Below are 24,631 nucleotides of genomic sequence, written 5' to 3' on the forward strand. Positions count from 1 at the left end.
ATGCTATATCTGGATATCTGAAAAAGTTACGAGTACATACATGCAATTGTAATCAGCACACAAACCGTAACAAACTGAAACTAGCGTTTCTCGCAATTGTAAAAAAAATTTAAAAATTCGATTACTTTTTGATGACTTAAGGGATATTACAGTATGACAAAACCAGTAAAAAATAACCAGCTAAAAAATTAATGTTTATTCTATGTAATTTTTTACTTTTTCAAATAGAAGTAAAAGCTAGCCTCATAAATTATCTTTGATACAGCATGGTGCAGTTGCCCTCCAGATTTCATGGCTTTACCTTGAATGCTTTTTTGTTTGTTTGTTTGCATGAAATGAACAAGAAAACGAACAAAATCGTCATGGAATTGATTGTATTGGCTTACAATGATTGCCACTTTATGGGGCCATCTCTTTGAAATAATGACTTTGTTGACAGTACTTTTATTCAATTTAGCACATATTTTTTAGGAGGGTTTCTCAGTTAGTTTGGTTTTAGTAAGAGTTTTACGGCACTTGCAACACAATAAGGCCATATAATTTTTGTTTGTTTTAGTAGAGGTTTTACGGCGCTCGCAACTGCATACGGTCATATGAGCGCCAGAAGATTAGACTGTTACAAGAGAGTAACAAACATGAAATAGAAAGAGGGGAGATAAGGACGATAGATGTTTGATAGGAAAGAAGGAGCAAACCACACCAGAGCATCCGCCAACCAGCCACAAGGCCATAAAGGTGCCGAAGATTAGAAGTGTTACAAGAGAGTGACAAACACAAAAAAGAAGGAGGGGAGATACGGAAGATAGATTTTTCTACAGGAAAAAAGGAGCAAACCACATCAGAGAACCCGCCAACCACCCACAGGGTTTCTCAAATTCCTCAAAACGTTGCCTGACCTCAAACTGATCCCAAAAAGCTACAGTAGTCTGTGGCCGTAAGAGAATTAAGGCAGATTCGCTACATGTACAAGGTTTAGTTTAGTTTTAGTAGAGGTTTTACGGCACTCGCAACTGCATAAGGTCATATGAGCGCCAGAAGATTAGAGGAGTTACAAGAGAGTAACAAACATAAAAAAGAAGAACGGGAGATAAGGACGATAGATGTTTGATAGGAAAGAAGGAGCAAACCACACCAGAGCACCCGCCAACCACCCATGTACAAGGCTACCTCCTCCAGTGCCAAGAGGCTACGCTATAGAGAGATCTATGGGCCATGTTCTATTAGGTTCTTCCTTGTTAGGATACAGCAATCGATAGAAAAGCACTGCGAACGCTCATCTGCGATCTGATCTATGTATCTCTCTTCTCAAAGGCTCTTTTTTTCTTTGTCTCTCTCTCCCAGCCTCTTAAATAACCTAGCAATGAAATGGGCGTTACATAGAATTATATATATATATATATATATATATATATATATATATATATATATATATATATAGAGAGAGAGAGAGAGAGAGAGAGAGACAGAGACAGACAGACAGACAGACAAGAAGAGAGAGATAGAGTGATAGAAAGAAGAGAGATAGAGAGACAGACAGAAAAAGAGAGACAGACAGAAAAGAGAGAGACACACACACAGAGAGAGAGAGAGAGAGAGAGAGTGAGAGAGAGAGAGAGAGAGAGAGAGAGAGAGAGAGAGAGAGAGAGAGAGAGACAGACCAGAAGAGAGAGATAGAGTGATAGAAAGAAGAGAGATAGAGAGACAGACAGAAAAAGAGAGACAGACAGAAAAGAGAGAGACACACACACAGAGAGAGAGAGAGAGAGAGAGAGAGAGAGAGAGAGAGAGAGAGAGAGAGAGAGAGAGAGAGAGAGAGAGAGAGAGAGAGAGAGAGAGAATTAGTTTTAATAAGGTTTTACGGTGCTCGCTGCACAGGTCATATGAGCGCCAAGGGGTAGATGTCAACAGAGAAGTCCAAACGGGGAATCAGGCTCTGCTTACCTCTCTAGCTTACAGCACAATGTCTGTTTCGACTATCAAGGCAACCCAGAAATAGCAGGTCACTAGAGAGTGACAAACATACAAAAGAAGTAGAGGATAAAACGACGATAGTAAAGATGAAGAAAAAAAAAGCAGCAGTTCCCCCATGTTTTTCCCGCACAGTATGAGCATGACATTGATAAATCAGCCCATTTACAATTCTACTGTGCATAAGAAATTGATAATATCTCTCCTTTGGGAATGGCCTCAAGAAAACTTCAGTCAGTAGCACTGCCTTGGTGGGGGGAGATATATAAATCAGATAGATAGATAGGTAGATAGATAAATAGAGATAGATTGACAGACAGAAAAGAAGAGAGAGATAGAGAGAGTGATAGAGAGAGACAGACAGAAAAAGACAGAAAAAAAAAATATATGAGAGAGAGAGAGAGCATTAAAAAAGCCTAAACAATTCTTGTACAACAACACACATACAAAAGTAATTAACTTTTGATAAAACACATTGAGTAAAAAGTACTCACAAATCAAAAAACAAAATTATGATTCGAATGTACGTTTATGAGAAATTTGATTTATTTTTTATGTATCTTCATACAGATATTGATCTAAACATATTAATAGTTTCGTATAAATAATACATGAAGTTTGTTTGTACAAAGATATCACATTTTGCCAACAATGTGTTGATTTTTAAAATTTATATTTGTTCTTTTGGCAACAAGTAAATGCAGCCTTGGACCAAAATAACCAGCAATGAAATAATAGATTTAGACACAAAATGCTACAATTACTAGCAATAAACCGCCCACTATGTACTTTATATATTAAAAAAATACAACAGCAGCAGTATACCAGATCTTTGGACTTTTTTGGCCGCGTATTTGACTTAATTTAAGTTTAATAGAAGAAAAAAAAGAAGAAGTAATATCAGTACTACTTTTAAAAAGTTTCAGGCAGATCTCTATCCAGATCATTATATATTATTACCATGCCATATAAAATTGAATAACAAACACAAAGGCTTTGGACCCCACTCCAAACAAACTTTGCCTTTTTTTTCTATTAATATACAATTCACAAAGCTCCTTGGATTAACAATTTTAAAAAAACACACCAAGAAACTCTTCCAGAAAGGAAAAGAAAAGATATAAATATTTATAGTATGGAACTGAAGCCTAGGAATATCCTTCAAGCTCCCTAGTTCAGTTTTAGTAAGAGTTTTACAGCACTTGCAACACAAATTAATATTGACTGCAGTGTAAGGCTCTATCATATGTCACTTTTCCAAATGGCACTTGGCTGAGTCTTGCACTAAGTAGTCGTTATGAGTGCGGCAGATTAGAGGTGGTACCACTAGAGAATAAAACAGAAAGAAAAGAAGGAGGAGAGATTAGAGTGATAGGAAAAAAGGAGCAAACCACACCAGAGCACCTGCCAAACATCCACTTAAGTTCTTTTCTGACCAACAACTACACATAGCCATATGTCAGCGAGGCTCTCTAATACTGTTTGCAGGAACATTGCACAGGATAAGAGTTACAATGTGAAAAGGCTTAAAACCTAACCGAATTCCAAAGGCCAAATTGCAAATAGGAAGTGTCACTAAGACCACGAAAGAGTTCTAAAAACTTACAAGAGTTTGAGACAAAAAGAAGCATATTGACAATTTAGCAGTCACTGAGTACTAATGAAAAGCAAGACAGAAAAACAGACAGAAACAACAGCACGAAGAGTGAAAGTTAAGAAATACAACCTACAAGTTGTACCCTCAAACTAGCAGAACTTACTGGACTGTAAAAAAAATAAAGAACTTGATGCTATATATAAAGGGGCGCATATAAGTATAGTCCCACAAAGCAACAAAATGCCTGGACTTAAAGGTATCTAGAAAAGTGGCACCGTCATAAGAAGTCATAAAGATGAAAGTTAAAAGAACTTGACAAAAATCTACATAATCTATGTCTGTTTTAACAGTCAAGTAATAATCTTTTTCTTACGTCAAGGGGAAAAGGATGATGAAGACCACAGGGAACAGAGACGTAAATCAAATTCAAGCAAAGTTTAAGTAGAAAACTGTAGGCCTACTCTTACCACTGGAAATATCTAAAGCAAAATTTTGGACAGAACAGCAGCATTGTTTTATCGACCATGGGACAGATGCAAGCTACAGGGAAGTTATGTGAACTTTCAGTCAGACAGAACAAATAGTATGAACTGGAATGAAAACTTGGATGTTAAATTATAATCAAGCTCAACATGTTCAGATGGAGAATAGCAAAGGACGAAATTTGAGCTCTTTAGGCACTGGGTACGGTGATAATCAGCTAATAAAGGTGAACCAGTTTGAATCATGTTCTTAATCATGAGACTACCAATGAGGAAGTTTGCTTTTTAGCACTGTTAATAGCAACTGCAAATACAACAAGTTATCAATCTAACGAAGACAAAAGATGAAAAACAACTCCTGTAAGATATTTTAGAAGGGTGTCTTTAACCAAAAAAAAATCCAAACAGAAGATCAACTCCTTATCTCTAGCAAGCCACTCTCAGCTGCTCACGGTCAGAACCACTGTGTCGATGAACCACTAGTAGCGGCTCAGGCTCATTCTTTTACCACAACTTTGACGTCAAAATAATTTTCACCTATGGTGAAAAAGAGGTGTCATTCTCATTTACTGGGTGTTTTTTCTTTAGATGACGAACTATTAAAATAGGTTCATTTGTTTGGATTTATTGACCAATTTTTAGTGAGGTATATATCATTTTAAGATTTCGTATCAAAAGAGGTCCCGCCATAGTGGGTTTATCGGAAATTACAAGTTAAAAAGTGCGGTACCGAACCTAGCAAAATAAGAACATACCTTCTATTCCAATACAAATCAGACAGTACAACAGACACTGACACTGCTTTTTGTATTCAGGTCAGTTTTGTTCCAACCCACTCCCATGGCGGCTTATGGAGAGTATGAACCTCCCGGAGGTCCTTATCCCTGACTGGTGTCCCCAAGTGTACGGGAGGTACACCATCACCGTTACTTCCTCCCCAGCTGTAAGGACTGAAAACCGGTATGCTAAGAATGGTTCCATAAAATGGCATTTGGTAAGCAGAAGTCTCAATATACAGTCTAGCACGCACATACCGAAACATGCACGAGGTGAACAGATTTTTAGGCTGAACTTATTCTTATACACGTGTTTCATTTTGTATTTAAAAAATGTACATTGCGAAATCTTGGACTTAACAAAAAGATTTCTGAATCCCCTTGATTTTGCCATGTGTGTGTTTGATGGTAACTTGAATGTTTAAAAACTGTGAACTTAGGTTCTGTCTATCAATGAGATATTTGCTCTGACTAGAGATCGAGTAAACAAGGACTTCTCTCCAACTTTTTACGTTGTTTGTATGTGACCTAGCAAAGCCAAATGCTGCATTACCAAGCCCACATACTCATGACCAGCATTCCTACACCAACAAAAGATAACAGAAGTAAAGCCAAATCCTTGAGGAGGGACATGTACTACAAACAAAAATGTAGACATAAATCAAGTGACATAAATGCGTGTTGAAAAGGAATTAAGGCACCATTCACTTCACATTCAGAATACATACAACAGAAACTCACTTTTTTATGAAACAACACTTACAATACTTACATATTCTCATTCGCCACAAATCAAGACACAAACTTCACCTCTTTTATTAACCCGTAGCCATTTTGCTTTAACTTACTGATTTCACATATTGACGGTAACAGTTGACAACCATGCAATGACAATCTAAAATTAAGCCAAGTTCTATTTTTGTCTCTCAAGATCTTATGGAAACCATTGCAAATCATGTCTAAATACAGGGCAAGTTTGCAAAAAGTAAAAATGACCAAATACCATGTAGGCGCAAAACATGTAGGCCATCTGTTTTCAGTTGCTGCTTAACACCCGCACACTGTTTTTCAAGAAATAGTAACTTTGGACTTATACGGTATGCTACTGTTACAATCAACACTCAACATAAAAGTGCTGAAACCTCAAAAAAAGCACATGGAGAACAGAACATACAAAAGATAAGTACGCATAGTCATTTCTATACACATTCATGTGGTCAAGGCAAAACAATATAGAGTACAGGGAGAGCAAGAGATCTTTGGACGGAGAGTTCAAAATGTCATCACTGCAGACAGGGGGCAGAAATAACAACTGTCTTGAGTAAGTACTGACAAGCTAGCGACATCGTCATTAAAATAGCGAGTACAATGCATTCCTGTTCAGACTTAAAAGTCACAGGTAAGGCAGATATGATTCACTTTAACAGTGATACGTAACCATTACAAATCAGACAATGTGGAATATTTGAGAGAAAAATAGCTGCACAAAATTTGGTAACGGACAAAATAATGGCCTATACAGAGATGCAAAAGCTAATGTCAGATGATACTTACTTTTCTACCTACACCAAAATGAGGTCACAACACGTCAACCTAGGGTCTTCTTCCACTTCTTTTCATAGAAAAGAGATATATTAGTTTTACTTTCACTGTCTTTTGCTCTTGTCATTTTTTTTACAAAGGTATAGGCACCAAGCCCCAACCTCAAGCAGTCAATTTACTAATAAAGCACATTAGCTTTAAAAGAGTACCATTAATAAGATATCAATAATGACTTCAATAAATACATAACACTTTAGAAACATTAAGAACTCATTTATAAACCAAAGTTTCACAAGCTGGTTTAAAGACACTTGAAGTTTATAAAATCTTTGCGATGAAAATTTGTCAATAGAGCAATTGTTATATAACCTAATATCATTTCTGTGCCATTAATAATAACCTTAACGAATACTTATCATTAATGAAACATTTAATAGCTGATACATAAAGTCTAAGTCAAAGGATGATCCTCAGAATCACACACACACATGTTGTCTAGCCCCGGACTGTTTCCTCATCCTCTGGCACCATGTAATGCTCCAGTTCCTTCTGTCTCTGCATCAGTGTCTGAGGAAGGGAGAGAATACAAGGGAAAGAAATTAGCATACAAACAAGTTCCTTATCTTTGCACTGGGGATTATTTGGCAAGGAAGTCAGACCCCCCCCCCCCCCCTCCCCATTTCTTCACTGCATACCAAGATGTGTTGATTGCTGCATAATGTTTCACTGAATGAGATGGTATGCATTATATAGGCAGTACCCTTTTGTACCTGTTAAATCAAAGGACATGACTTAGACTTTAAAAAAAGCCCATTTTTCTAAATCTGGCAGCCCAAATAGGGAATGTAGTTAGATCTGCAGAGCTCCATTTTACTGACTTACTCAATATATGACATTTTTCCTCTCGAAAAAAGTAGTATCCATACAATTTCATCAAAAAGAGTTTATATACTACCATCGACATTCAAAAAGTAAAAGGGGTACCGGTAAAGCAAAGAAAATAGAAATCAAGGATATGGGACAGGCTGAATTAAGTGCTTTTGGTTTCAGTAAGAGTGTTATAGCACCTGAACACCAATAGGTCAGGTAATTGCTGAAGATTAGAGATGTTGAAGAGGAGAAACAAACATGGACAAAGAAAAGGAGGAGAGATAAGTACGATAGATGCTTAATGGGAAAGAAGAAGCTAACCATACCAAGGCACCTGCCAACCATCCCTGAGTTAAGTGCCAAAATCTATTTAACATTAAAAAGCAGTAAGAAAGAACCTGTTTAAGAGAAGACAGTTGTTGCAGGATCCGGTCTTGTCGAGCTGTGGGGTGGTCGGTCACTCTGCTGGGGTTTAGTATGGGATCCTGGGACGCCTGCAGAGTACAAGATTAAGATAAAATGTGAGGCCGCGTGGTGGAATCAGGCTCTCGTCAAAATAATGAAAGTGAAGAAACTAACATTTTTCCGCAGGTTTGTGAATTTTTATCAAATTTTTGTTTTTTGGCTCAACACCTTTCATGCCATTTAAAAAACTCATTTCTGTCTGGATTTTTCTGAAAAACGTTGATTAAAAGCACAAAAAATGTAAATTTTCAGTTACCACGGACTCTTAAGCTAAGGAAATAACTAATCTTTGGCCGCCATTTTCTAACCAATTTTACCTCTGAAAACAGGTGACCCCCACCTCCTTCATTTGTAAATATCTTGACTTGTATTCAAGATAAATTTATATTTTTTTCATCAAAATAAAGACAAGTGAACAAGCTTTAAGATGATACCAATAACTGTACATGCCCAAAAATTGACGAGAACCTGATTTCACCACGATGCCTCACAAATGAGAATAGATCGGAAACTGATGGTGTACTGTTCTATCTGTAATTGGCAAAAACTGGTCCCATTTTAAAATGTCTTTTTTTTGGGCTCTAAAACCATAACAGCGCCTGATCTACCAGTTTTTAAAAGAATAAGGAACCACCATGCACTATAAATAGTACATAAGTAAGAGGGTTGTCTTTCGCATCTCTTTTCATCATTTAAATCAGACAGGTGTTTGGGTGTTGAAAAATGTTCAAGCAACCGGTTACATGGTCATGGGAAGTAACCTTCCAATTGCCACTCAGTCAAGGCCATTTTTTGCATACACTTACCTCTGGGAGGGGGTAACCATGACTTAAAGCCAGGAATTGCATTAAAGTTTTTTTTTTTTTTAGAGCACACTAGCCTTGTTGGTACCAAAGGTGAGCATCATACCTGTAGGCTAACAAGTTCTTCAGGATATTTCTGAGTCTAGTTGATTTGATAAGTTTTAAAATTTCAGTTCTTGTGTCATGAAGTATGTATACAACTAAATAAACTGAAACGTGGGCCACAGGTAAACAACATTTATCCCCAAAAAACTCCCAAACAAATAAACATTTGTTACAAGTACATATACAAACAAAGATATTCACATATTCACACCACAAGTAAATAATAGCAAAGAACAGACATTCATGGCATATGGAAACCTAATTTGTAAACAAGCAAAGAGAAGTTCATCCAACATGATGTAAACAACAATAACAAAGAAACAAATAAACAACCACACTGAAAGAAAACGGGCTCAAACAAACAAAATATTCATCTCTAAAGTAAACAACATATGTGTTGCGATGTGGTTCAATCAGACGCTCATCAATTTTTGGGCATTTGGAGTTATTGGTATCATCATAAAGCTTGTTCATTTGTCTTGCTTTTGATGGAAAAAAATATCCATCTATCTTGGATAGAACTCAAGATATTTGCGATTGGAGAAAGTGTGGTGGCCTGGTTTCAGTGGTGAAATTATCGAGAAACTGGCCGCTAAAGTTTGGTTACTCCAGTAGCTAAAGAATCTTGCAAAAACTGAAAAATGACATATTTTGTGCCTTTAATCAATGTTTTTCAGTGAAATTCAACTACAAATGTGTATTTATATGGACATAAAAGAGATTAAGCCAAAAAATACAAATTCAATAAATATTTCAAAACTGGCAGAAAAATGCAATTCTCCGATTTCATTATTTTGATGAGCGCCTGATTTCACAACGCTGCCTCACATATATATAAGTGAGCAAATACATACTTTACGACATAGATAAAGTGCATCTCTAAACGAGCTCAGTTTGTTTCTGAAAACAAGACCACTGACCTTGAGGGCAGCTTCTCTCTCCCTGTCCTGGTACACATCCAGCTGCTTGCCTTTGCTGGCGGGATTGTGGGTCTCCATGTAGGCCCGCCGTGCCCGCTCCATGCGAGAGTTCTCCCGTGAGATGGCCATTGGCTCGTCAGCTTTCGATGGGTCAAGAATTTCTGTGGTGCGCATGAATGGAATCAAATCCCCGTCAACAGCGGGTGCAAAGTCGATGTCTCCGTACTTGGTCTCCGTTTGGCTGTTGCGGAGATAGTTGTTGGTGTAGTGGTAAGGGTCTCTGTCCGTGTCATCCCCTCGTATGTTGCTGGTTCGGTGTCGCACTGTGGGTATGAGCGGAGAGCTTCTGCCTGTGGTTTTTGGTGATTTGGACCTATGATTCCTCTCCTTTTCATTCACTAAGGACAGTATGTTGGGAGACGAATCGCGTTGAGCTTCCCCCTGATTGCCTTGATTTCCCCCATATACCTTTCGGACCGGCTTCCTCCCTCTCTCCCCGACAATTTTGGCCCCCTCCGGTGACACGTCTCTGCTTCGTCCAGGACTTTTTGAAAGCGAAGGGATTTTCTCCTTATTCAGTTCTTGGAGATATTGAAGCTGCCGTTCCCTCTTTGCCTTTCTCATCTCCTTCTCTTCTCGTTTCTGTTGGTAGAATGGGTCCCTCTCTGAATTCTTCACCACCTGTTTCTTCCTATTTGAGTTCCATGCTGGCCTTTCATTAAGCTTTACAGGCCTCTTTCTCTCCTCGGGTTCAGCTTCTCTCTGCACAATCTTCCTACCCACTCGTGGGTTGCTCTCGGCGGGTGGCTTTCGCCCACCCTTGTCGTGAACATCACTAGCACTCTTCACATGCACTTTTCTAGAGGGTCCTCCCGGCCTTTCCCTGGCCTTTTCTTTTATGGCTTTCTCCTTCAAGGCTTCCTCCACCTTCATTTTGTACTCAATTTGTACCTCATCAGGCAGACTGTTCAGAATTGCCTGAAGGTCTTTCAGTTCCACTGGAAAAAAAATAAAGTAAAAATGGAGAATAACATTTTAGAACAACAACCCCCCCCCCCCCCAGGAAGAACAGTCACTGAAGAAAAAAAAAAAAAGAAAATAAAAAGGATCATTTTCAAAAATGAAACCGGCACCAGCTGATAAGATAAGGGTGAAGCAAATGAGTTGCCTCAATCAGACTCCAAGAAGGGAAACCCCCAACTTTTTAGGCCATTTCATTAAAAAAGAAAGGTTCTCAGGGAATAACACGATGTTTTAATTTTAGGAATCATTCTAGTATCAGTTTTCAAGAACTAATTAGTATCAGTGTTCAGGAACTGCATGCAAATAGACATAAAAACCCCCAAAAAACTCTAGGTAAAATGAAAGGCTATTCTATGTATGCATGCCGTAAATAGTGGCATCCAATTTTTTAACTGACAAATGTTCCTGTAACTCCCCTCCTATTTAACCTATTTGCAAAAAGTAAATGCTAAACTGAGTAGAAATGAAGGCTTTATGGAACAGTCGAGTCACAGACAACACGGACTGATTCAGGATTCAGTCCTTTGTGGTGAAAGTAAACAAACAAAAGATGCTGTGACCCAGTTTTACAGGCGTGCCAGACAAAAGTTGCCGACAGCATGACAACCAAACAGACATGCCATGTACACAGATTTAACTTGGGAAACTCGTGCCAGTCATGGACTCACATGTCTGTGTGCCAAACTCCCGTCTGGGGGAGTCGGAGTCACTGAAGGGTTTGCTGGGGTTCCTGAAGCGGCTAGGCGTCAGCACGCGATCCTCCACGTACGGCTCTTTGGTGTAAGACTGTCCCATCGCGTGTCTCCTCACAGGGGGGCTGGCATCCCTCCAGGCAGTGGGAGCATCTCCATGGTGATGTGGGGGTGGGGGAGAAGATGAGGAGGCGACAGCGAGGTGGGGTGGAGGATCTCGTGACGAGTCTTGCTGTCCCAGTCCTGGGAGGGAGTTTAGCTCATATTCCTTCCTTCGCGGTGTGGTGGCTGGGGGTAGAGGAATAACAAGCGGTTTGAACAGAAGCAGATCGATATAGTAATGGTCATTTACCGCTAGGAAAAAGCAAGACAGACAGAAATAACAGAAATAAAGAGAAGAAAGTAGGACCTACAAGTGGGTATGCTAGATGGTGAGTGAATGTAGGTGTTTACGTGCTTAGTTTTAGTAAGAGTTTTATGGCACTTGCAAAACAATAAGGTCATAAAATTGCTGAAGATTAGGGGTAACACAAAAAGAACACAAACACAAAAACGGAGGAGGAGAAATAAGATCAATAGATGTGTCATGAGTGTGAAGAATATTAAAAAGTTCAGGAATCCAAAACATGCACTAAAGGACGGGTATTTATATTGTATAAAGAAGACATTCCATAATTCAGTCTATAAGGCGATAGATACAACATACACCCTGTAACTTTCAAAAGAATTCAGCTTTTGGTCACATGTCCAATAGAGCGCATGAAAAAAAAGGAGAAAACATGGGAACAGAATGTTCCGCTACCTCAAAATCCTATGTGACATGTCCAGTGCATGAAGCACAAAGGAGAGAGACTATAAATTGAGAGCTGAAGATTGTCTGTGGGCCAAGTCCGTCAATCAACAAGCAGTGAACCATTGGGTTCAAGTTTTCCTCTATATTTTTGTTATTTATACAAAGCCCTGGTAGCCATTATGGGACAAAGGCAAGAGTGAGAGAATACAGAAGGACTAAAAAGGCTCAAAATTACAACAGTCTTTCTAGGTTTGCATGAATGAATGACAAATTTTAAAGCCAGTTTGTACTCTACATAACTAAATATACAAGGCAGAAAGGATTTCGGGACTGCATTATATGAGCATTCATATATATATGTTCATGAATATAAATTAATAATTGCAACACAAAGATAACCAGTAACACAAAGACAAAACTGTACTGGAAAAAAAGGCCACTAACAAATATTTATAATGAAGATAGGAAATATGACAGCAAAAATAAAGAAAGATCAACGATACATTATCAAAACTGATCAACAGAAAAGGATATAAGAAGCTGGGGGAGAGTGAGGTAAAAGGCAAATACATGATGGAAAAATCCCTCCTCAAAATGTCACCATAAATGGTCATAATACATTTAAATATGACTGAGAGCAGCCTCTGAAATTAGTTCTGTTTTCCACGTCTAATATAAAGAAAAACTTCTAATCTGATAGGCACGCATGACTTCCTAGAAAAAAACAATACATATATGTGTATAAGCATATTGATACAGCATGATATAACACGAGTGGCGTGATGTCATGACAATTTATTTGATCCAAAGACGCAACTGACAGTGCTCACCTTATGTCTTTTCTTCAAACAAACTGACAAGATAGCACAGCACAAGCTGTACAACTATTTCTACAACAAACCAAACAAAGACAAAACAAACACACAGAAACAAATGAGGTACGAAACAAGGAGTGATCTTTAGCAAAGCTGCATAAATAACCACGTCTTGAGAAGCCCTATCATACCTTTGTTACATACTTTTAAAAAGCTTCTGCCCTAATCATCATAAATTCAATATGTTTTGTAATGCAATCTGTATCTTCAATGGTTAACCTGGCAGAAGGCTACACATTTGTCTAAGACAGCCTGTTGTCAAAGAGAAAAGTGACCTTTTTAGATATTGGCGGTCTCACAGTGTCATTATAATGTAAAAAAAACCCCCTCAAATTGTCTTATACTGGTGTCTGTTAGAGCAGGGTTGACTGTATTTTGTTTATAAACTGCCACCTTAGAATTACAAAGTTCTATTCGAGTCACTAAGGTTATGAGGTCAGAAACCAAATGTTTTATCTGCTCTATCAAAACTATAAGATTTTTCGGAGTCGTTATCGACATAACCAAAGAATTGCATTCGAAAAAGCTTGACATGTTGTGAAACTCAAAATCTTTAACGTCAAAACTAGGTACTGAGCAGATAGAACTTCATAATTCTAGGGTAGGGAAATGTGTATCAAGTGGTACGATCGAGTCACAAATGCTCAACTGTGGGAAAGAACAAGCCAAAGGCCAGTAAAGGAAGACATACAGGTGAAGAAATGGAAATGTATTAGGCACACCCTGAGGACACCCCCGACAAGCATCATCAGACAGGCTTTGACATGGAATCCAAAAGGAAAACGCAAGAAAGGAAGACCAAAGATGATATGGAGGCGAGCGGTACCAGCGGAAATGGAAAAGGTGGGGACATCATGAAAACAGCTAGAAAAGGAAGCACCGGACCGGCTTTGCTGGAGAAATGTTGTTGATGGCCTATGCTCCACCGGGAGTTAAAAAGGGCACGAGAGAGAAAGCGAAATATGTGACTGCTCATGCAGAATTTATATCGTGACTTTTTGTTCTCTCTTTGACTCACTACCATTTGCAGTAAATAAAAGTATAATATATATCTAGGGGGTATTATGTGTAAGTTTCAAACTCTTTATTTCAAATAAGAATTGTGCTTTTCAAGCTTCAAAACAATTCAGTCTCTGACCATTTTCCCAACATTCCTCCCTTATAAAGCCATTCTTAAACAAGTATAGTCTCTAATATTACCTCTTGTACATTAATTTTAACTCAAGACAATTTGTTTGGGTGTAAAGGTGACATTAATAATATAAATGAAGTAAGTTTCTGGTCAAATCATGGGATTCAGTGTGTGTTGGTTAAAAAAAAAAAAAAAAGAAACAAAATATTGGATTAAACAGAGGCAAACACAGGCCAATTATTTCAGTCCTCACAAAGAATCTCTTTAGCACCATTTAATGGCCAAATCAGTAACATTCTTCTTTCAAAGGGTGTTGAGAAGTGTAACTGACAACCTTAATTAGTCTCCAACTGGCCAAAAAATATTCTTCTTTCACACTGTCTGTCCATTATTTTTCTCAAACGTTCTTTGCAGCATATTAGCACTTATCCCATTGCCAAAAAACTCAGTATTCCCAAACTAAATGATATTAGAGTATGGCTACAATCAAGACAGTCGTGAACATGTTTTCTTGTTACAAATATATGCTCAAAAAGGTAAAAAACCCAACAAACAACAACTAAAAAAAACCCCACTTCACAACCAGAATTGTCAAACACACACACACAAACTACAAAAACAACCCCAAGCACACCCATATATCTATGTATGTGATCAATAAACCAAATAAATTTGGAATGACAAGACAATAAACAAAACTGGAAGCAAAAAAAAAAAAGAAAAAAAAAAGAATGAAATTTGACTGAGATATTATCACCCAAACATTATGATTCAACTAACGATGAAGTAAGAACCAAACAAAGTTTATCGGGAAATTGAACACAACACAACATGCTGTAATCATGAATCCTGTCTTTTACTTTGATTTTTTTTTCTCTCTAATGCTATATGAAATATTATGTGCTCTTTTGAAGTATGAAAATGGAGACATTGATTGTTAAAATACACAAGAGAAATCAACATCACAAAAATGTGGAAAATTAAGTACAAAAAGCCCAAACCAGCAAACAGCTCTGAAAGTTCAGAAACAACTGAGCAAAGCAATCAAAGATAGCTGAAGGCATAATAAACTGATATTCTTATAACTGAAAAACCACAATGCATGCTGCTGGTGTTCAGTACAAACACGTTAATGGAACTGATAATAGTGTTCTTTTCCATGTTTGTAGTAAAAAATCTGAATACTGAATGAAATCACATATATATGGTCTGATCAGTCCTCACTGTTGACAAAAATTAGCAGCTCTTATGTCAGTTCAAAATCCATTTCAAACGGTAACGTTATTTCCTTAAGCACAATTGAATCGAAAGAGTTGCCAACACTTAGATAGTTAAATTAATGTAACAAATGTGCTAAATAAGTATTAGGTCTAGCAAATCGTACACTTTGAATAGGTTTTCCCTTAGTTTCAATCAATGGAGGAAAGAACAGTGCAACAAAGAAACAACTTTCAAACCATTATATTTTTTTGTGATACTAAAACCATTCAGTTGTCAACAAACAAGGTGGAAAAGGTGATAACAAAAGCAAAAAAGCAACCCCCCTCCCCCTCTCCCGGTGAATGAAGCACTCCAGGGATAAAATATACCTTCTTCCTGTTTGACTGAATTCTTCGAGCCATGAGCAATGGCCCCGGACATGCGAGATGCAGGTTCTACAGACAGGATAAGCAGGTAGGTTTTCCATGTGTCAAGTTATGAGAATTTGTGGTATGTACCAATCTACTCTCTCTCTCTACAATACAGACGATCAATGTCAAGGCACCATGTCATCTTATTACTGATTTTGATCTGTGAATTCTGACCAACATAAATTACACAGTAATTTGAACAATTCAAACACTGCATCCATTGTAAAAGCTTGGTAGGGAAGAGTGGTAACAATGAGAACGACTATGTGTACACTTTTGACAACCTTGTGACTTTTCCTCTGTCAATACAAATGGTAAAGTCAATACAGGTGGTAAAAAGTGAAGGAAACAAATGCCAAAGACAGAAAAGACCAGGAATGGATAAACAAGCTGAAGACATTTGTGCTAACTTAATCCTGGCGGGTCAATTTAAGTGCTATCAACAATTGAAAAGCAGGTTAATGAACAGAATGACAAAGGAAAAAGAGAAAAGAGACCATCAGCTGTAGCCTTCAGTAACTGACAAAGGTTATTAATGATGTTAAAATCTTATTAGACGTTATAGAACACTATCATAATCTAAGATCAAAGTCAGTTCTGAGATTAGATCATTATTAATAATAAGAAAAGACGAAAGGCTGACACAATTTACAAAAATAAATAATTCTATTACTTAGAATAATATTTTATCTTAATACATGTAACAAAAAGTAATGCAATACAGAGCAGCTTAGTGGTAGTTCAAGGACAGTCACCACGACGACCGGGACAACAACAACAACAATGAAAAAAGAACACGACAAGCAGAACTTCAGATCCTTTTCTTCAGGAAACAATGAGACCAAAGACAAAGTTAGATGAGACATACAGTCTTTTAAACTGATATTTGAACCTCAAAGCTTGTGCACTGGAGTGAAGGAGAAGCACACCAAAGAAAAGAAAATGATACAAGAGTAAAGAAGCCAAATGATAGTAATTGTAATGGTACGAGTTTTACACCCCAATCAACAAAATGATACTCCAATCTGAAAAGCAAACATGTAAAACACAAGTCACTCCAACCACCCACTTTGTTGAAAGAAATAAAAGGGGATCACTGAGAACCAAACTAGGAATAGATGGTCACAAACAACAGACAGCAAAGAAATACATGACAGCATTTTCATATGTGCAAAGAGAGACAACATAACAAAGCTGCCCATGGGAAAACAATAGCATACATTGTTAGAACTGTCCTGTGGAGTGAATATACAAAGAGAATTTCAACATCTTGTTCTTCCCCTGTTTAATTTTTCTTTTTTTCTCTCCAAGTCACAGTGCAAATGATTTTGAATTGTACAGTTTATCTCCATTTCAGTATAAATTGCTCTCATCTTCCAAATAGACATACTGTATGATCTATGCTACTTTTAATGATTTCTATCAAACAGTTTCTTCAGACTCCAGGGATACTGATGTGACTACCATTTGATTCTCAATTAATAATTATATAGAAAACAGGATTTTTTTAAAACATTATCTCTTTGAGTAAAAATGTGCTGTACAAAAACATAACTCAATCACTCCACAAGAAAGGAATGGCGATCTGCAATGCCTTCATTCCAAAAAGCATCAAGGGGTAAACGTACAAAAAAAGAAAGGTTGAATCCTTGTGCTAGAGAAAGAGATCGCCCGACAACATGTCATAGAATAAAAAACACTCTTGAGCTCACAGGTATAGTTTTCTTATTGAAATATCATACACAGAATCATTAAATTTGAGAGCCTGACAAAGAATTAAAATTTGGGTCCAGGGAGTATCTATCTAATCGAAAACTACACAACTGACAGCATTTGCAAGCAAAGGCGTCTCTGTTAAAAAGATGAAAATGAATGGCAAAGAAATACCTTCGTAAGTGGCCTTCAAGTGGGAAACATCATGGCCCTTCTCCCGCAGGTGGTGAATTCTCTTCAGGTTCTTCTCCTCCTGAGCCTTCTCCTGTGCCTCATCCATAGCCGTCTTGAGAACTGCAATCTGCTTTTGTCGCAACTCCTGCATGGACAATAAAAAACAATGAAACAGACGTAAGTTAAAAGTGTTTATTTGTAGCACCAAATGACGGAAACACTTGCCCTTTAACCACTTGAAAAAAAACCCCATTCTCCTGGCAGGTCAAAGTTCAACATCCAAGCCGTAAATAAAAGATTTGTTAGAGTTACGAAATCTTGCAGAGAAGCTACACAACAAATTAAATTTTCTATGAAATCATTCACGGAATGAAAATATTAAAAAACAAAAAAATATAAGATACAGAGGACTGATTAGTGAGGAAAGGTGCTCATCCTTCCCACCAAAACACCACGTCTGATCCCTTGCTAATGCAGTCACGGACAGTGGACACTTTAGGCTTTGTTCTCTTGTTGTTGTTTTTCATTTCACATTCTTAGGCCCATGGTGCACTGAATAAGTGAGCGTGAATATATATCTTTTTGAATAAAGATGGAAAACCTAAGGGCAAAATGAATGTGCTGTACACATTAGAAAAAGATGAGAAAGAGCATGTGGGCCTAGGTTGGCTGAAAAGTATTAAATAGTCTTTTAACTCACTTGCGACTGGGCCCTTTCACCAGCCACAAGCGTTGAAGACTGGCGTTTTGGGGGGTATTTCAATAAATCACCACAACTCTCAGAATTACCCTATTGTAATCATTTTTTGACACAGTAAAGTAACATTCAAGCTTAATCTAATACAAAAAACTAAAGTTGTATAAGTCTAATACTTTAATTTGTATGATTTTTTAAAAATTGGCATGAATTTGATTTTCGAAAAATTTCCAGAGACGTGACAAGTAGAATGAAATTCACTGCAACAACAAAAATAAAAGTTCAAAGTGTTCTGGTTTGATTTGTATACATGTGCAAGTGTTTGGTGAAAATATAAAAGCTGGTCTGTGCATTGATTCAGACCCATACACTGAATTACATGAGACAGATGTACGGCACGACGTTGTGATTTCGTTGCGCGAAAAACAACACCGGTACTAGTGCTAGATCTAGCCCTAGAACTACGACTCAGGCCGTGTTCGGGTACATATCCAGGATCCTAACTATTAAACACATCATATTCTGAGACACTAGAACTAGTAAAACGCACAGAAGTATAGAAAACGGCGAAATTATGTGATTCTTGTTCATGCGACTTCTTCGACCGTTACTACGACGCGACTGTCGGATTACTATGAGCTGTATAGAAAAAAACAAAGCGCGAGTTCCGGTCTGTTCAACCCCAGTTGGGGTCACTGTCCTTCACCTTCAATAACTTAAAAACTACCGGCCCCAGAGATACGAAACGAAGTCTAAGTAGCTCAGGCTTGGCCAAACAAGGGTACGAGGCGGGTCTCGCGATCCGTGCGTGATTTGTAGAGCGAAAAAAAAATTCCAAAGTTGGTCACGCAGGGCTTGTGAGACCCGACGCGAGCGTCATGGCGGGGGTCACGCAACTGTTGTGTGACCCGTCTGAAGTGAGTTAATGAATTGGGATGAAACTGCAAGTGGAAATAATAAAAATTATCCCAGAAAACAGCACAATTTGATAGCATCCTGATAAAAAAAAAAATAGTGTGCAGGAAAGAGAATTTAAAAAAGAAGAAAAAAAGGCAAAATAAACTGATAATACATGAAAATCCCAGCAACGACAGGAAAATAGCACTAACCTCTCGCTCCCTGGTCTTCCTCTGTTCCATGTCCAGCTGTCGCTGCATGTTGTCCCTCTCCTGCTGCAGTTTCCTTTCCTCTTCCATATCCTCACGTATCTTTCTCTCTCTCTCCTCTCTCTTCAGTCGATCTTTCTCCTCAATCTGTGCTTTCACCTGAGCCTAAGGACAGTCATTCAAGAAAAATGATAAAGCACCCAAAATACTTGCAAAATGTTATCACCGGAACAAACTGTAAACCCTATAACTTTATTGGAAAATAGACGGAAGAATACATGAGCACATAAACTTACACTGATAAGTTTAATGTTTATACAGTATGACCTTTGGGGATCACCTAATTTAAATATTATGATTTTGGATACATGACCATTCATTTTTATTTTTTTTACATAGCTTGAATATGGTGAAAACCTCCGTCCCACAAGTATGACCTTTTTCAATCAATCCTTAATTTCTATAAAAAGAAGATTCAATTCACAGAATATAGACTAGTAAACTTCCGACATCTAAAACCAATGTCTTAAGTAGTCCAAGGTCTAATGAACGTTCTAGTTAGGAAAATATCCCCCGAAGCTGTTCCATCTTAAAGAATAGAAAAACACTACTTCAAAGAACTCTATTTTCCAAAAACACAACCAGCAGATTGAAATGACTAATAAGTGGGGAAAAAAGTAGGGAAACCAGGACAAACCCATCTCTGGACTTGACAACAAGCCAAGGGAAATAGTTGACTCTCAGCGATAAACAAACGAATCAGCTGAAGAGGTTCCAGAACATTACAACAGGATGTGATGTTTCTCTCACCTGATACTCTAAATAGACCCGCCTCTTCTCCTCTTGCTCTCGCCTTGTCACAGGGTCCACAAAGGCTCCTTGGCCACGTAAGAAGGTAGACCTGAAATGCAAAATAAAAGAGTCTAGGGAAAGTGGTATGCCATACTGATGTCTTTGGTACATCATGGAATAGCACGATTTGCCATGTGTTGATGTACCAGGGAAGGCACCAAAACTCACAACAACTAATGTGTATGAGTAAATGAAGTGAGATCACCATAGAATGGAGTTGAAGACAATGAGTGAAATGGCATTTACTGAATGTGTTCTAAAGAAATTACCGTCAAGAATAGCAACAATGGCCAAAGCATGACAGCACAAATGTTTGCAGGATCAAAGGGAGCCTACTTTAAACCTAATAAAATGTGATAGTTTGGGCTCATCCACTCAAGCAGCTAATCTTAACGAGCCATACGTCTCTTGATGCCATACTTGAATATCACTTCATGCAACAGGTTGTACTGGGTTACAAGTTACCAATGGCAGTTGTTTCCCTGACCCTACAAGCACTCAGACAGTAAGAAACCAGTCTTTAGTTACGGAGAACTATATTGACATGACAACGGTCACACCTACATCTGAAAGTATGACACATGGATGAGGGAAGAGACAGAAGTGGGAGCTTCCCTTTCCATGAGGATACTCGCTTTCACTTTTGATCTGACTGCCAGTTTGAGTTGTAGTTTACCATATAATGCCAGCAAGCCAGAAGCCACACTTTTGATGGATAGATTATGACAATAGATACCCCTAAACCGCCTGCTCCCTCCCTTCACCATTCATAGTCTGGACTTTTCCTATCCCCTTCTGGAAAAAATTTTTTATTTAAATAAGAGAGAAACCAAGTTGGCTAACAAAGACATGGTTTTCTCACTGTTCATCATCATCCTTGCTGGCTCTGAGATCGTGCAGCTCTGAGATTCCCGGAGCACTGCTAGTCCTCTGGGTGTCTGCCATGTGTGCTGGGGCCTGTGGAGAAGGTCCTGCATGCCCTGAGACTTCATTGGGCTTCACCAGCTTCTTATGGTCCGTCGGGTAACGGTCAGCCCACGTGCCATCTTCCTGACGATCTCGTTCTTTCTGAGCAGCTTTGGCCTGCCTCTGTTCTTCTCTCTGCTTCTCTGTGGACAAACATTAATGGACACGAACTCAGAAAAAGAAAAAAAACACTGAAATGTGGCATGTGCAACTTCAAGTGGAATCTATTTCTAAACCAAAGTCTTTCAGGGGATTTAAACCATTTCCTCTTTCACCCAGCTGAAGCAGGCCAGAAACAAACATGAGGGAAAGTGTCTAGACTGGGAGCAAAAAGAAAAAAAAAAAGCTCCAGAGTTGACACCAGCGACATCGCTCCCCTTCCATTCTTTGTCTCACATGACTTCCACAATGATCACCCAGGTTATGATGAATAATAAGTCACTGATGTTTGATACCAGCCTTGTCTTTATTCCTAGAGAGAGAGAGGTACGTCAGAATTGGCATCAGAAGTCAACCATTCACTTTTCCTTTCACTTTCTCTCTCTCTAGCATCTATGTATTCTGATAACTACTATTTCAGGTCAACAAGCAGGGCTAGAAATTACTACCCCTATGGTCCTTGGAACTATTGATCCCTTACAGTTGTAAAAAAGCAACAAAACTCAATTAAGACAAAAGATAATATGAAAATACAAGTAGGCCATTTAAATCATACATTATATTCACTACAGCTTGTCTGGAGAGAGACAAATATAAAAGAAAGTAAATCTATTAAAGGTATTGAAACAAACTCAAACAATCCAGTAAGTTTAAATTCTTAACAAAATTTACCATAAATATTATATTAGTAGCAAATGCAGATGAAACATTAGCAATATTCTGTAAACAAACTATGGAGTTTGGAACCTTGGTACTGTTCTATTAAGCCTAATGTGCACATGGCTCACAGTAAATTCTACAGAGCAAGATTTAGTTTCATCATAGAGGGTGACAAACTATATCACGAAAAGAAAAAAAAAAGACTTAAGAAAAATTAAAACTCATCAAAGAAAACAAAAAAGCAACTTGGTGGTGCAGATTCTTACCTAATTCCTCCAACCATCGTCTTTTCTCCTCTGTCTTTTTGTCGTTGTATCGATTCTCATTCAATGTCCCAGTCTGCAGAAGAAGACAAAGTCAAATTGAGAAAACTGATACCCAGCAGCTCACCTAAAAGCCTCGAACCTAAACTTCCGTAAAGTTTTGTCTGAATCAATTATGGCAATGCCAAAACAGAACTTTCACTCCTGAGTTCTTATTCAATGATGGACTGTACAAAACCAGTCTACAAAAACTCACCAGTAGTTGGCAAATGTGAGCATCTACCATCTACAAAAACAGCCACGAGTGTCTGCTTGCCCATGCAGTAAAAATTACAGCTAATCACAAAACACACTGGTGACCAAGTGAAAATGGGAAATATAGCCTCTGATGGTGACTTTTATAAAAAGTAAAAGAGACTAAAACAATACCCTGAAAAGTGTGAAGAAAACTATTACTCAACAGACTGCGCAGAAACTTTTTGGGGGGGCATTGCAGTGTCAAGCGTAAATAAGTTAACAATTATTTTTTTTTGTCCTTTGTGGGATTTTCCCTTTTACACTAGATTCCTGAAAACGGATTACATGTTAAACTTTGAGGAAAAATGGCTTCTCTCGTAATTCAGCACAACTCACCCCAACGACCAGGGCACTCCTCATGGCTGCGGGCGGGGCATTCACCTCCACCTGAGGCTCTTCTGCCCGACCCAGCGCTGACACATCTTCTCGGTAGCTTGGTCTAGGAACAGCACATAATAAACATAACAACATTCACACTTTAGTTTAATAAGGAGTTTTATGCGCTTGAAACACAATAAGGTCATATAAGTTCCGAAAATCAGAAGTGTTACAAGAGAGTAACAAACACAAGAAAGAAGGAGGAGAGATAAGGACGATAATTGTTTGATAGGAAAGACGGAGCAAACCACACCAGAGCACCAGCCAACCCCTCGCTCACATTCACATTTGAGTCTGTGTGGAAGACAAATATTTCATAAGATCAACGTATACATAGATTTACTGTCCAGACATGGGTATACTTGTGTGATGACTCAGAGCCAACCTATCTCCTGGAAACATTACACAATTACTATGTAAACAACAACACCTCATGATCATAACAGATTACCTAGGTCATTTTCTTTTCAGATTTTAAATTATCTGTAGGGTAAAAATGCCCGTTACTTGTTTCCCATTCTCAGAGTATCAGGGCTAAATGTCATGTCCTGAAAATCCAATTATTGAGACATTTTCACTTTTGCTTGAGTCATAAAATTAACTTAAGGGAACACTGTTTTCTTAAAACAGCAATTAAATGGTTTGAGCAACAGTGTTATGACCATGACGAACAACACTCATGTCCGAGTTCAAGGGAAAGGGAAAAAGAACAAAATCAAAATATATAACTGAACATTTTCCAATAAAGAATACTAGAGAAATACAGGCACTTACTGAGACTTTCGGGGGGAGATATGCTCTGATGTCTTGTGATAGACAAATCGATCAGCCCACTGGTCATGGATTCCGGCTCTGTCTTTTTCTTTTTCTGCCTGCTTTCTCATCCGTTGTTCTTCTCTTTGTTTGTCTGCAGACATGACAAAATTATAGAAATTGGAAAAAATACAACAAACATAACCCTTTGACGAATGCAAATAGTTCATATTGTCTTCAGAACAGACATATGTAGTGAATGTTATCTTATCACAGTAAAATATATTTTTTTGGTGTAACTGAAAAAGGATCTTCAATCACTTCAGCAAAACTGTAAAAAGATTAAAAATAAGCTTACAAACTCCAAAACATGAAAATGGTTATATCCTTGTTTGGACAAAGGCAGATCTCCTTCAAATAGTAATTGCGTAGTAAACCCCAAAAAACCTAGAAACATCACTGAAACATACAACACATAACTTAAAATTAAACATAAACTTCACTCTCTTAGAACTTACCCAGTTCAGCCAGCCATTTTCTCTTCTCAATTTCCTTCTTGGTAAGGTGGGCTGTGTCATCCTGTGGACGAGAAAACGCTATGAGCAACCAAACACAAACAACTTTACTAACACCAAGAAAATGCTAAATTTCAAACACGGCTAAGGTACGTTGGAAATTTAAAGCAAAATACAACATTGTTATCACAAGTTTTTTTATACTTTAAACTAAGACGTTAACTTTGGGATAGAATACATGACCTGCACATGCATTTATAACACCTGAGAAAAAAAGAGTGGAAACCAAACTGATAGCCTCAAAAGAGAACAATTATCTAAAATACCATCGCTCAACAACTTTGTAATATAAACACGTGCAGATTCTTTTCAAGACAAAAAAGGAGAAACAAGATCCAAAATTTCAATGAATGGCTTGAAATTG

The 24,631-nt window shown here is 37.9% G+C and overlaps 1 protein-coding gene across 5 annotated transcripts in view; it reads right to left on the reverse strand.

The window, feature by feature from the left end:
- Positions 1-2,488: 2,488 nt before the first annotated feature.
- Positions 2,489-24,631, reverse strand: part of LOC101850810 (trichohyalin) — a 40,522-nt gene continuing 18,379 nt past the window's right edge. For 4 of the 5 annotated variants that reach the window (XM_035970378.1, XM_005100789.3, XM_005100787.3 and 1 more), the window contains 13 exons: positions 24,211-24,271; positions 23,714-23,846; positions 22,898-23,000; positions 22,268-22,340; positions 21,079-21,325; positions 20,175-20,265; positions 19,368-19,529; positions 17,562-17,706; positions 15,633-15,698; positions 11,220-11,531; positions 9,529-10,526; positions 7,634-7,729; positions 2,489-6,932 (listed from right to left, as the gene is read on the reverse strand). In XM_035970378.1, the coding sequence (XP_035826271.1) occupies positions 6,861-6,932; positions 7,634-7,729; positions 9,529-10,526; positions 11,220-11,531; positions 15,633-15,698; positions 17,562-17,706; positions 19,368-19,529; positions 20,175-20,265; positions 21,079-21,325; positions 22,268-22,340; positions 22,898-23,000; positions 23,714-23,846; positions 24,211-24,271 (2,559 nt within the window). In that variant the 3' untranslated portion in view covers positions 2,489-6,860. The remainder of the gene's footprint in view (positions 6,933-7,633; positions 7,730-9,528; positions 10,527-11,219; positions 11,532-15,632; positions 15,699-17,561; positions 17,707-19,367; positions 19,530-20,174; positions 20,266-21,078; positions 21,326-22,267; positions 22,341-22,897; positions 23,001-23,713; positions 23,847-24,210; positions 24,272-24,631) is intronic. The other variant, XM_005100788.3, reaches the window with a different exon arrangement.

This window comes from Aplysia californica, unplaced genomic scaffold (assembly GCF_000002075.1).
Source record: "Aplysia californica isolate F4 #8 unplaced genomic scaffold, AplCal3.0 scaffold00260, whole genome shotgun sequence".
Lineage (NCBI taxonomy): Eukaryota > Metazoa > Mollusca > Gastropoda > Aplysiida > Aplysiidae > Aplysia > Aplysia californica.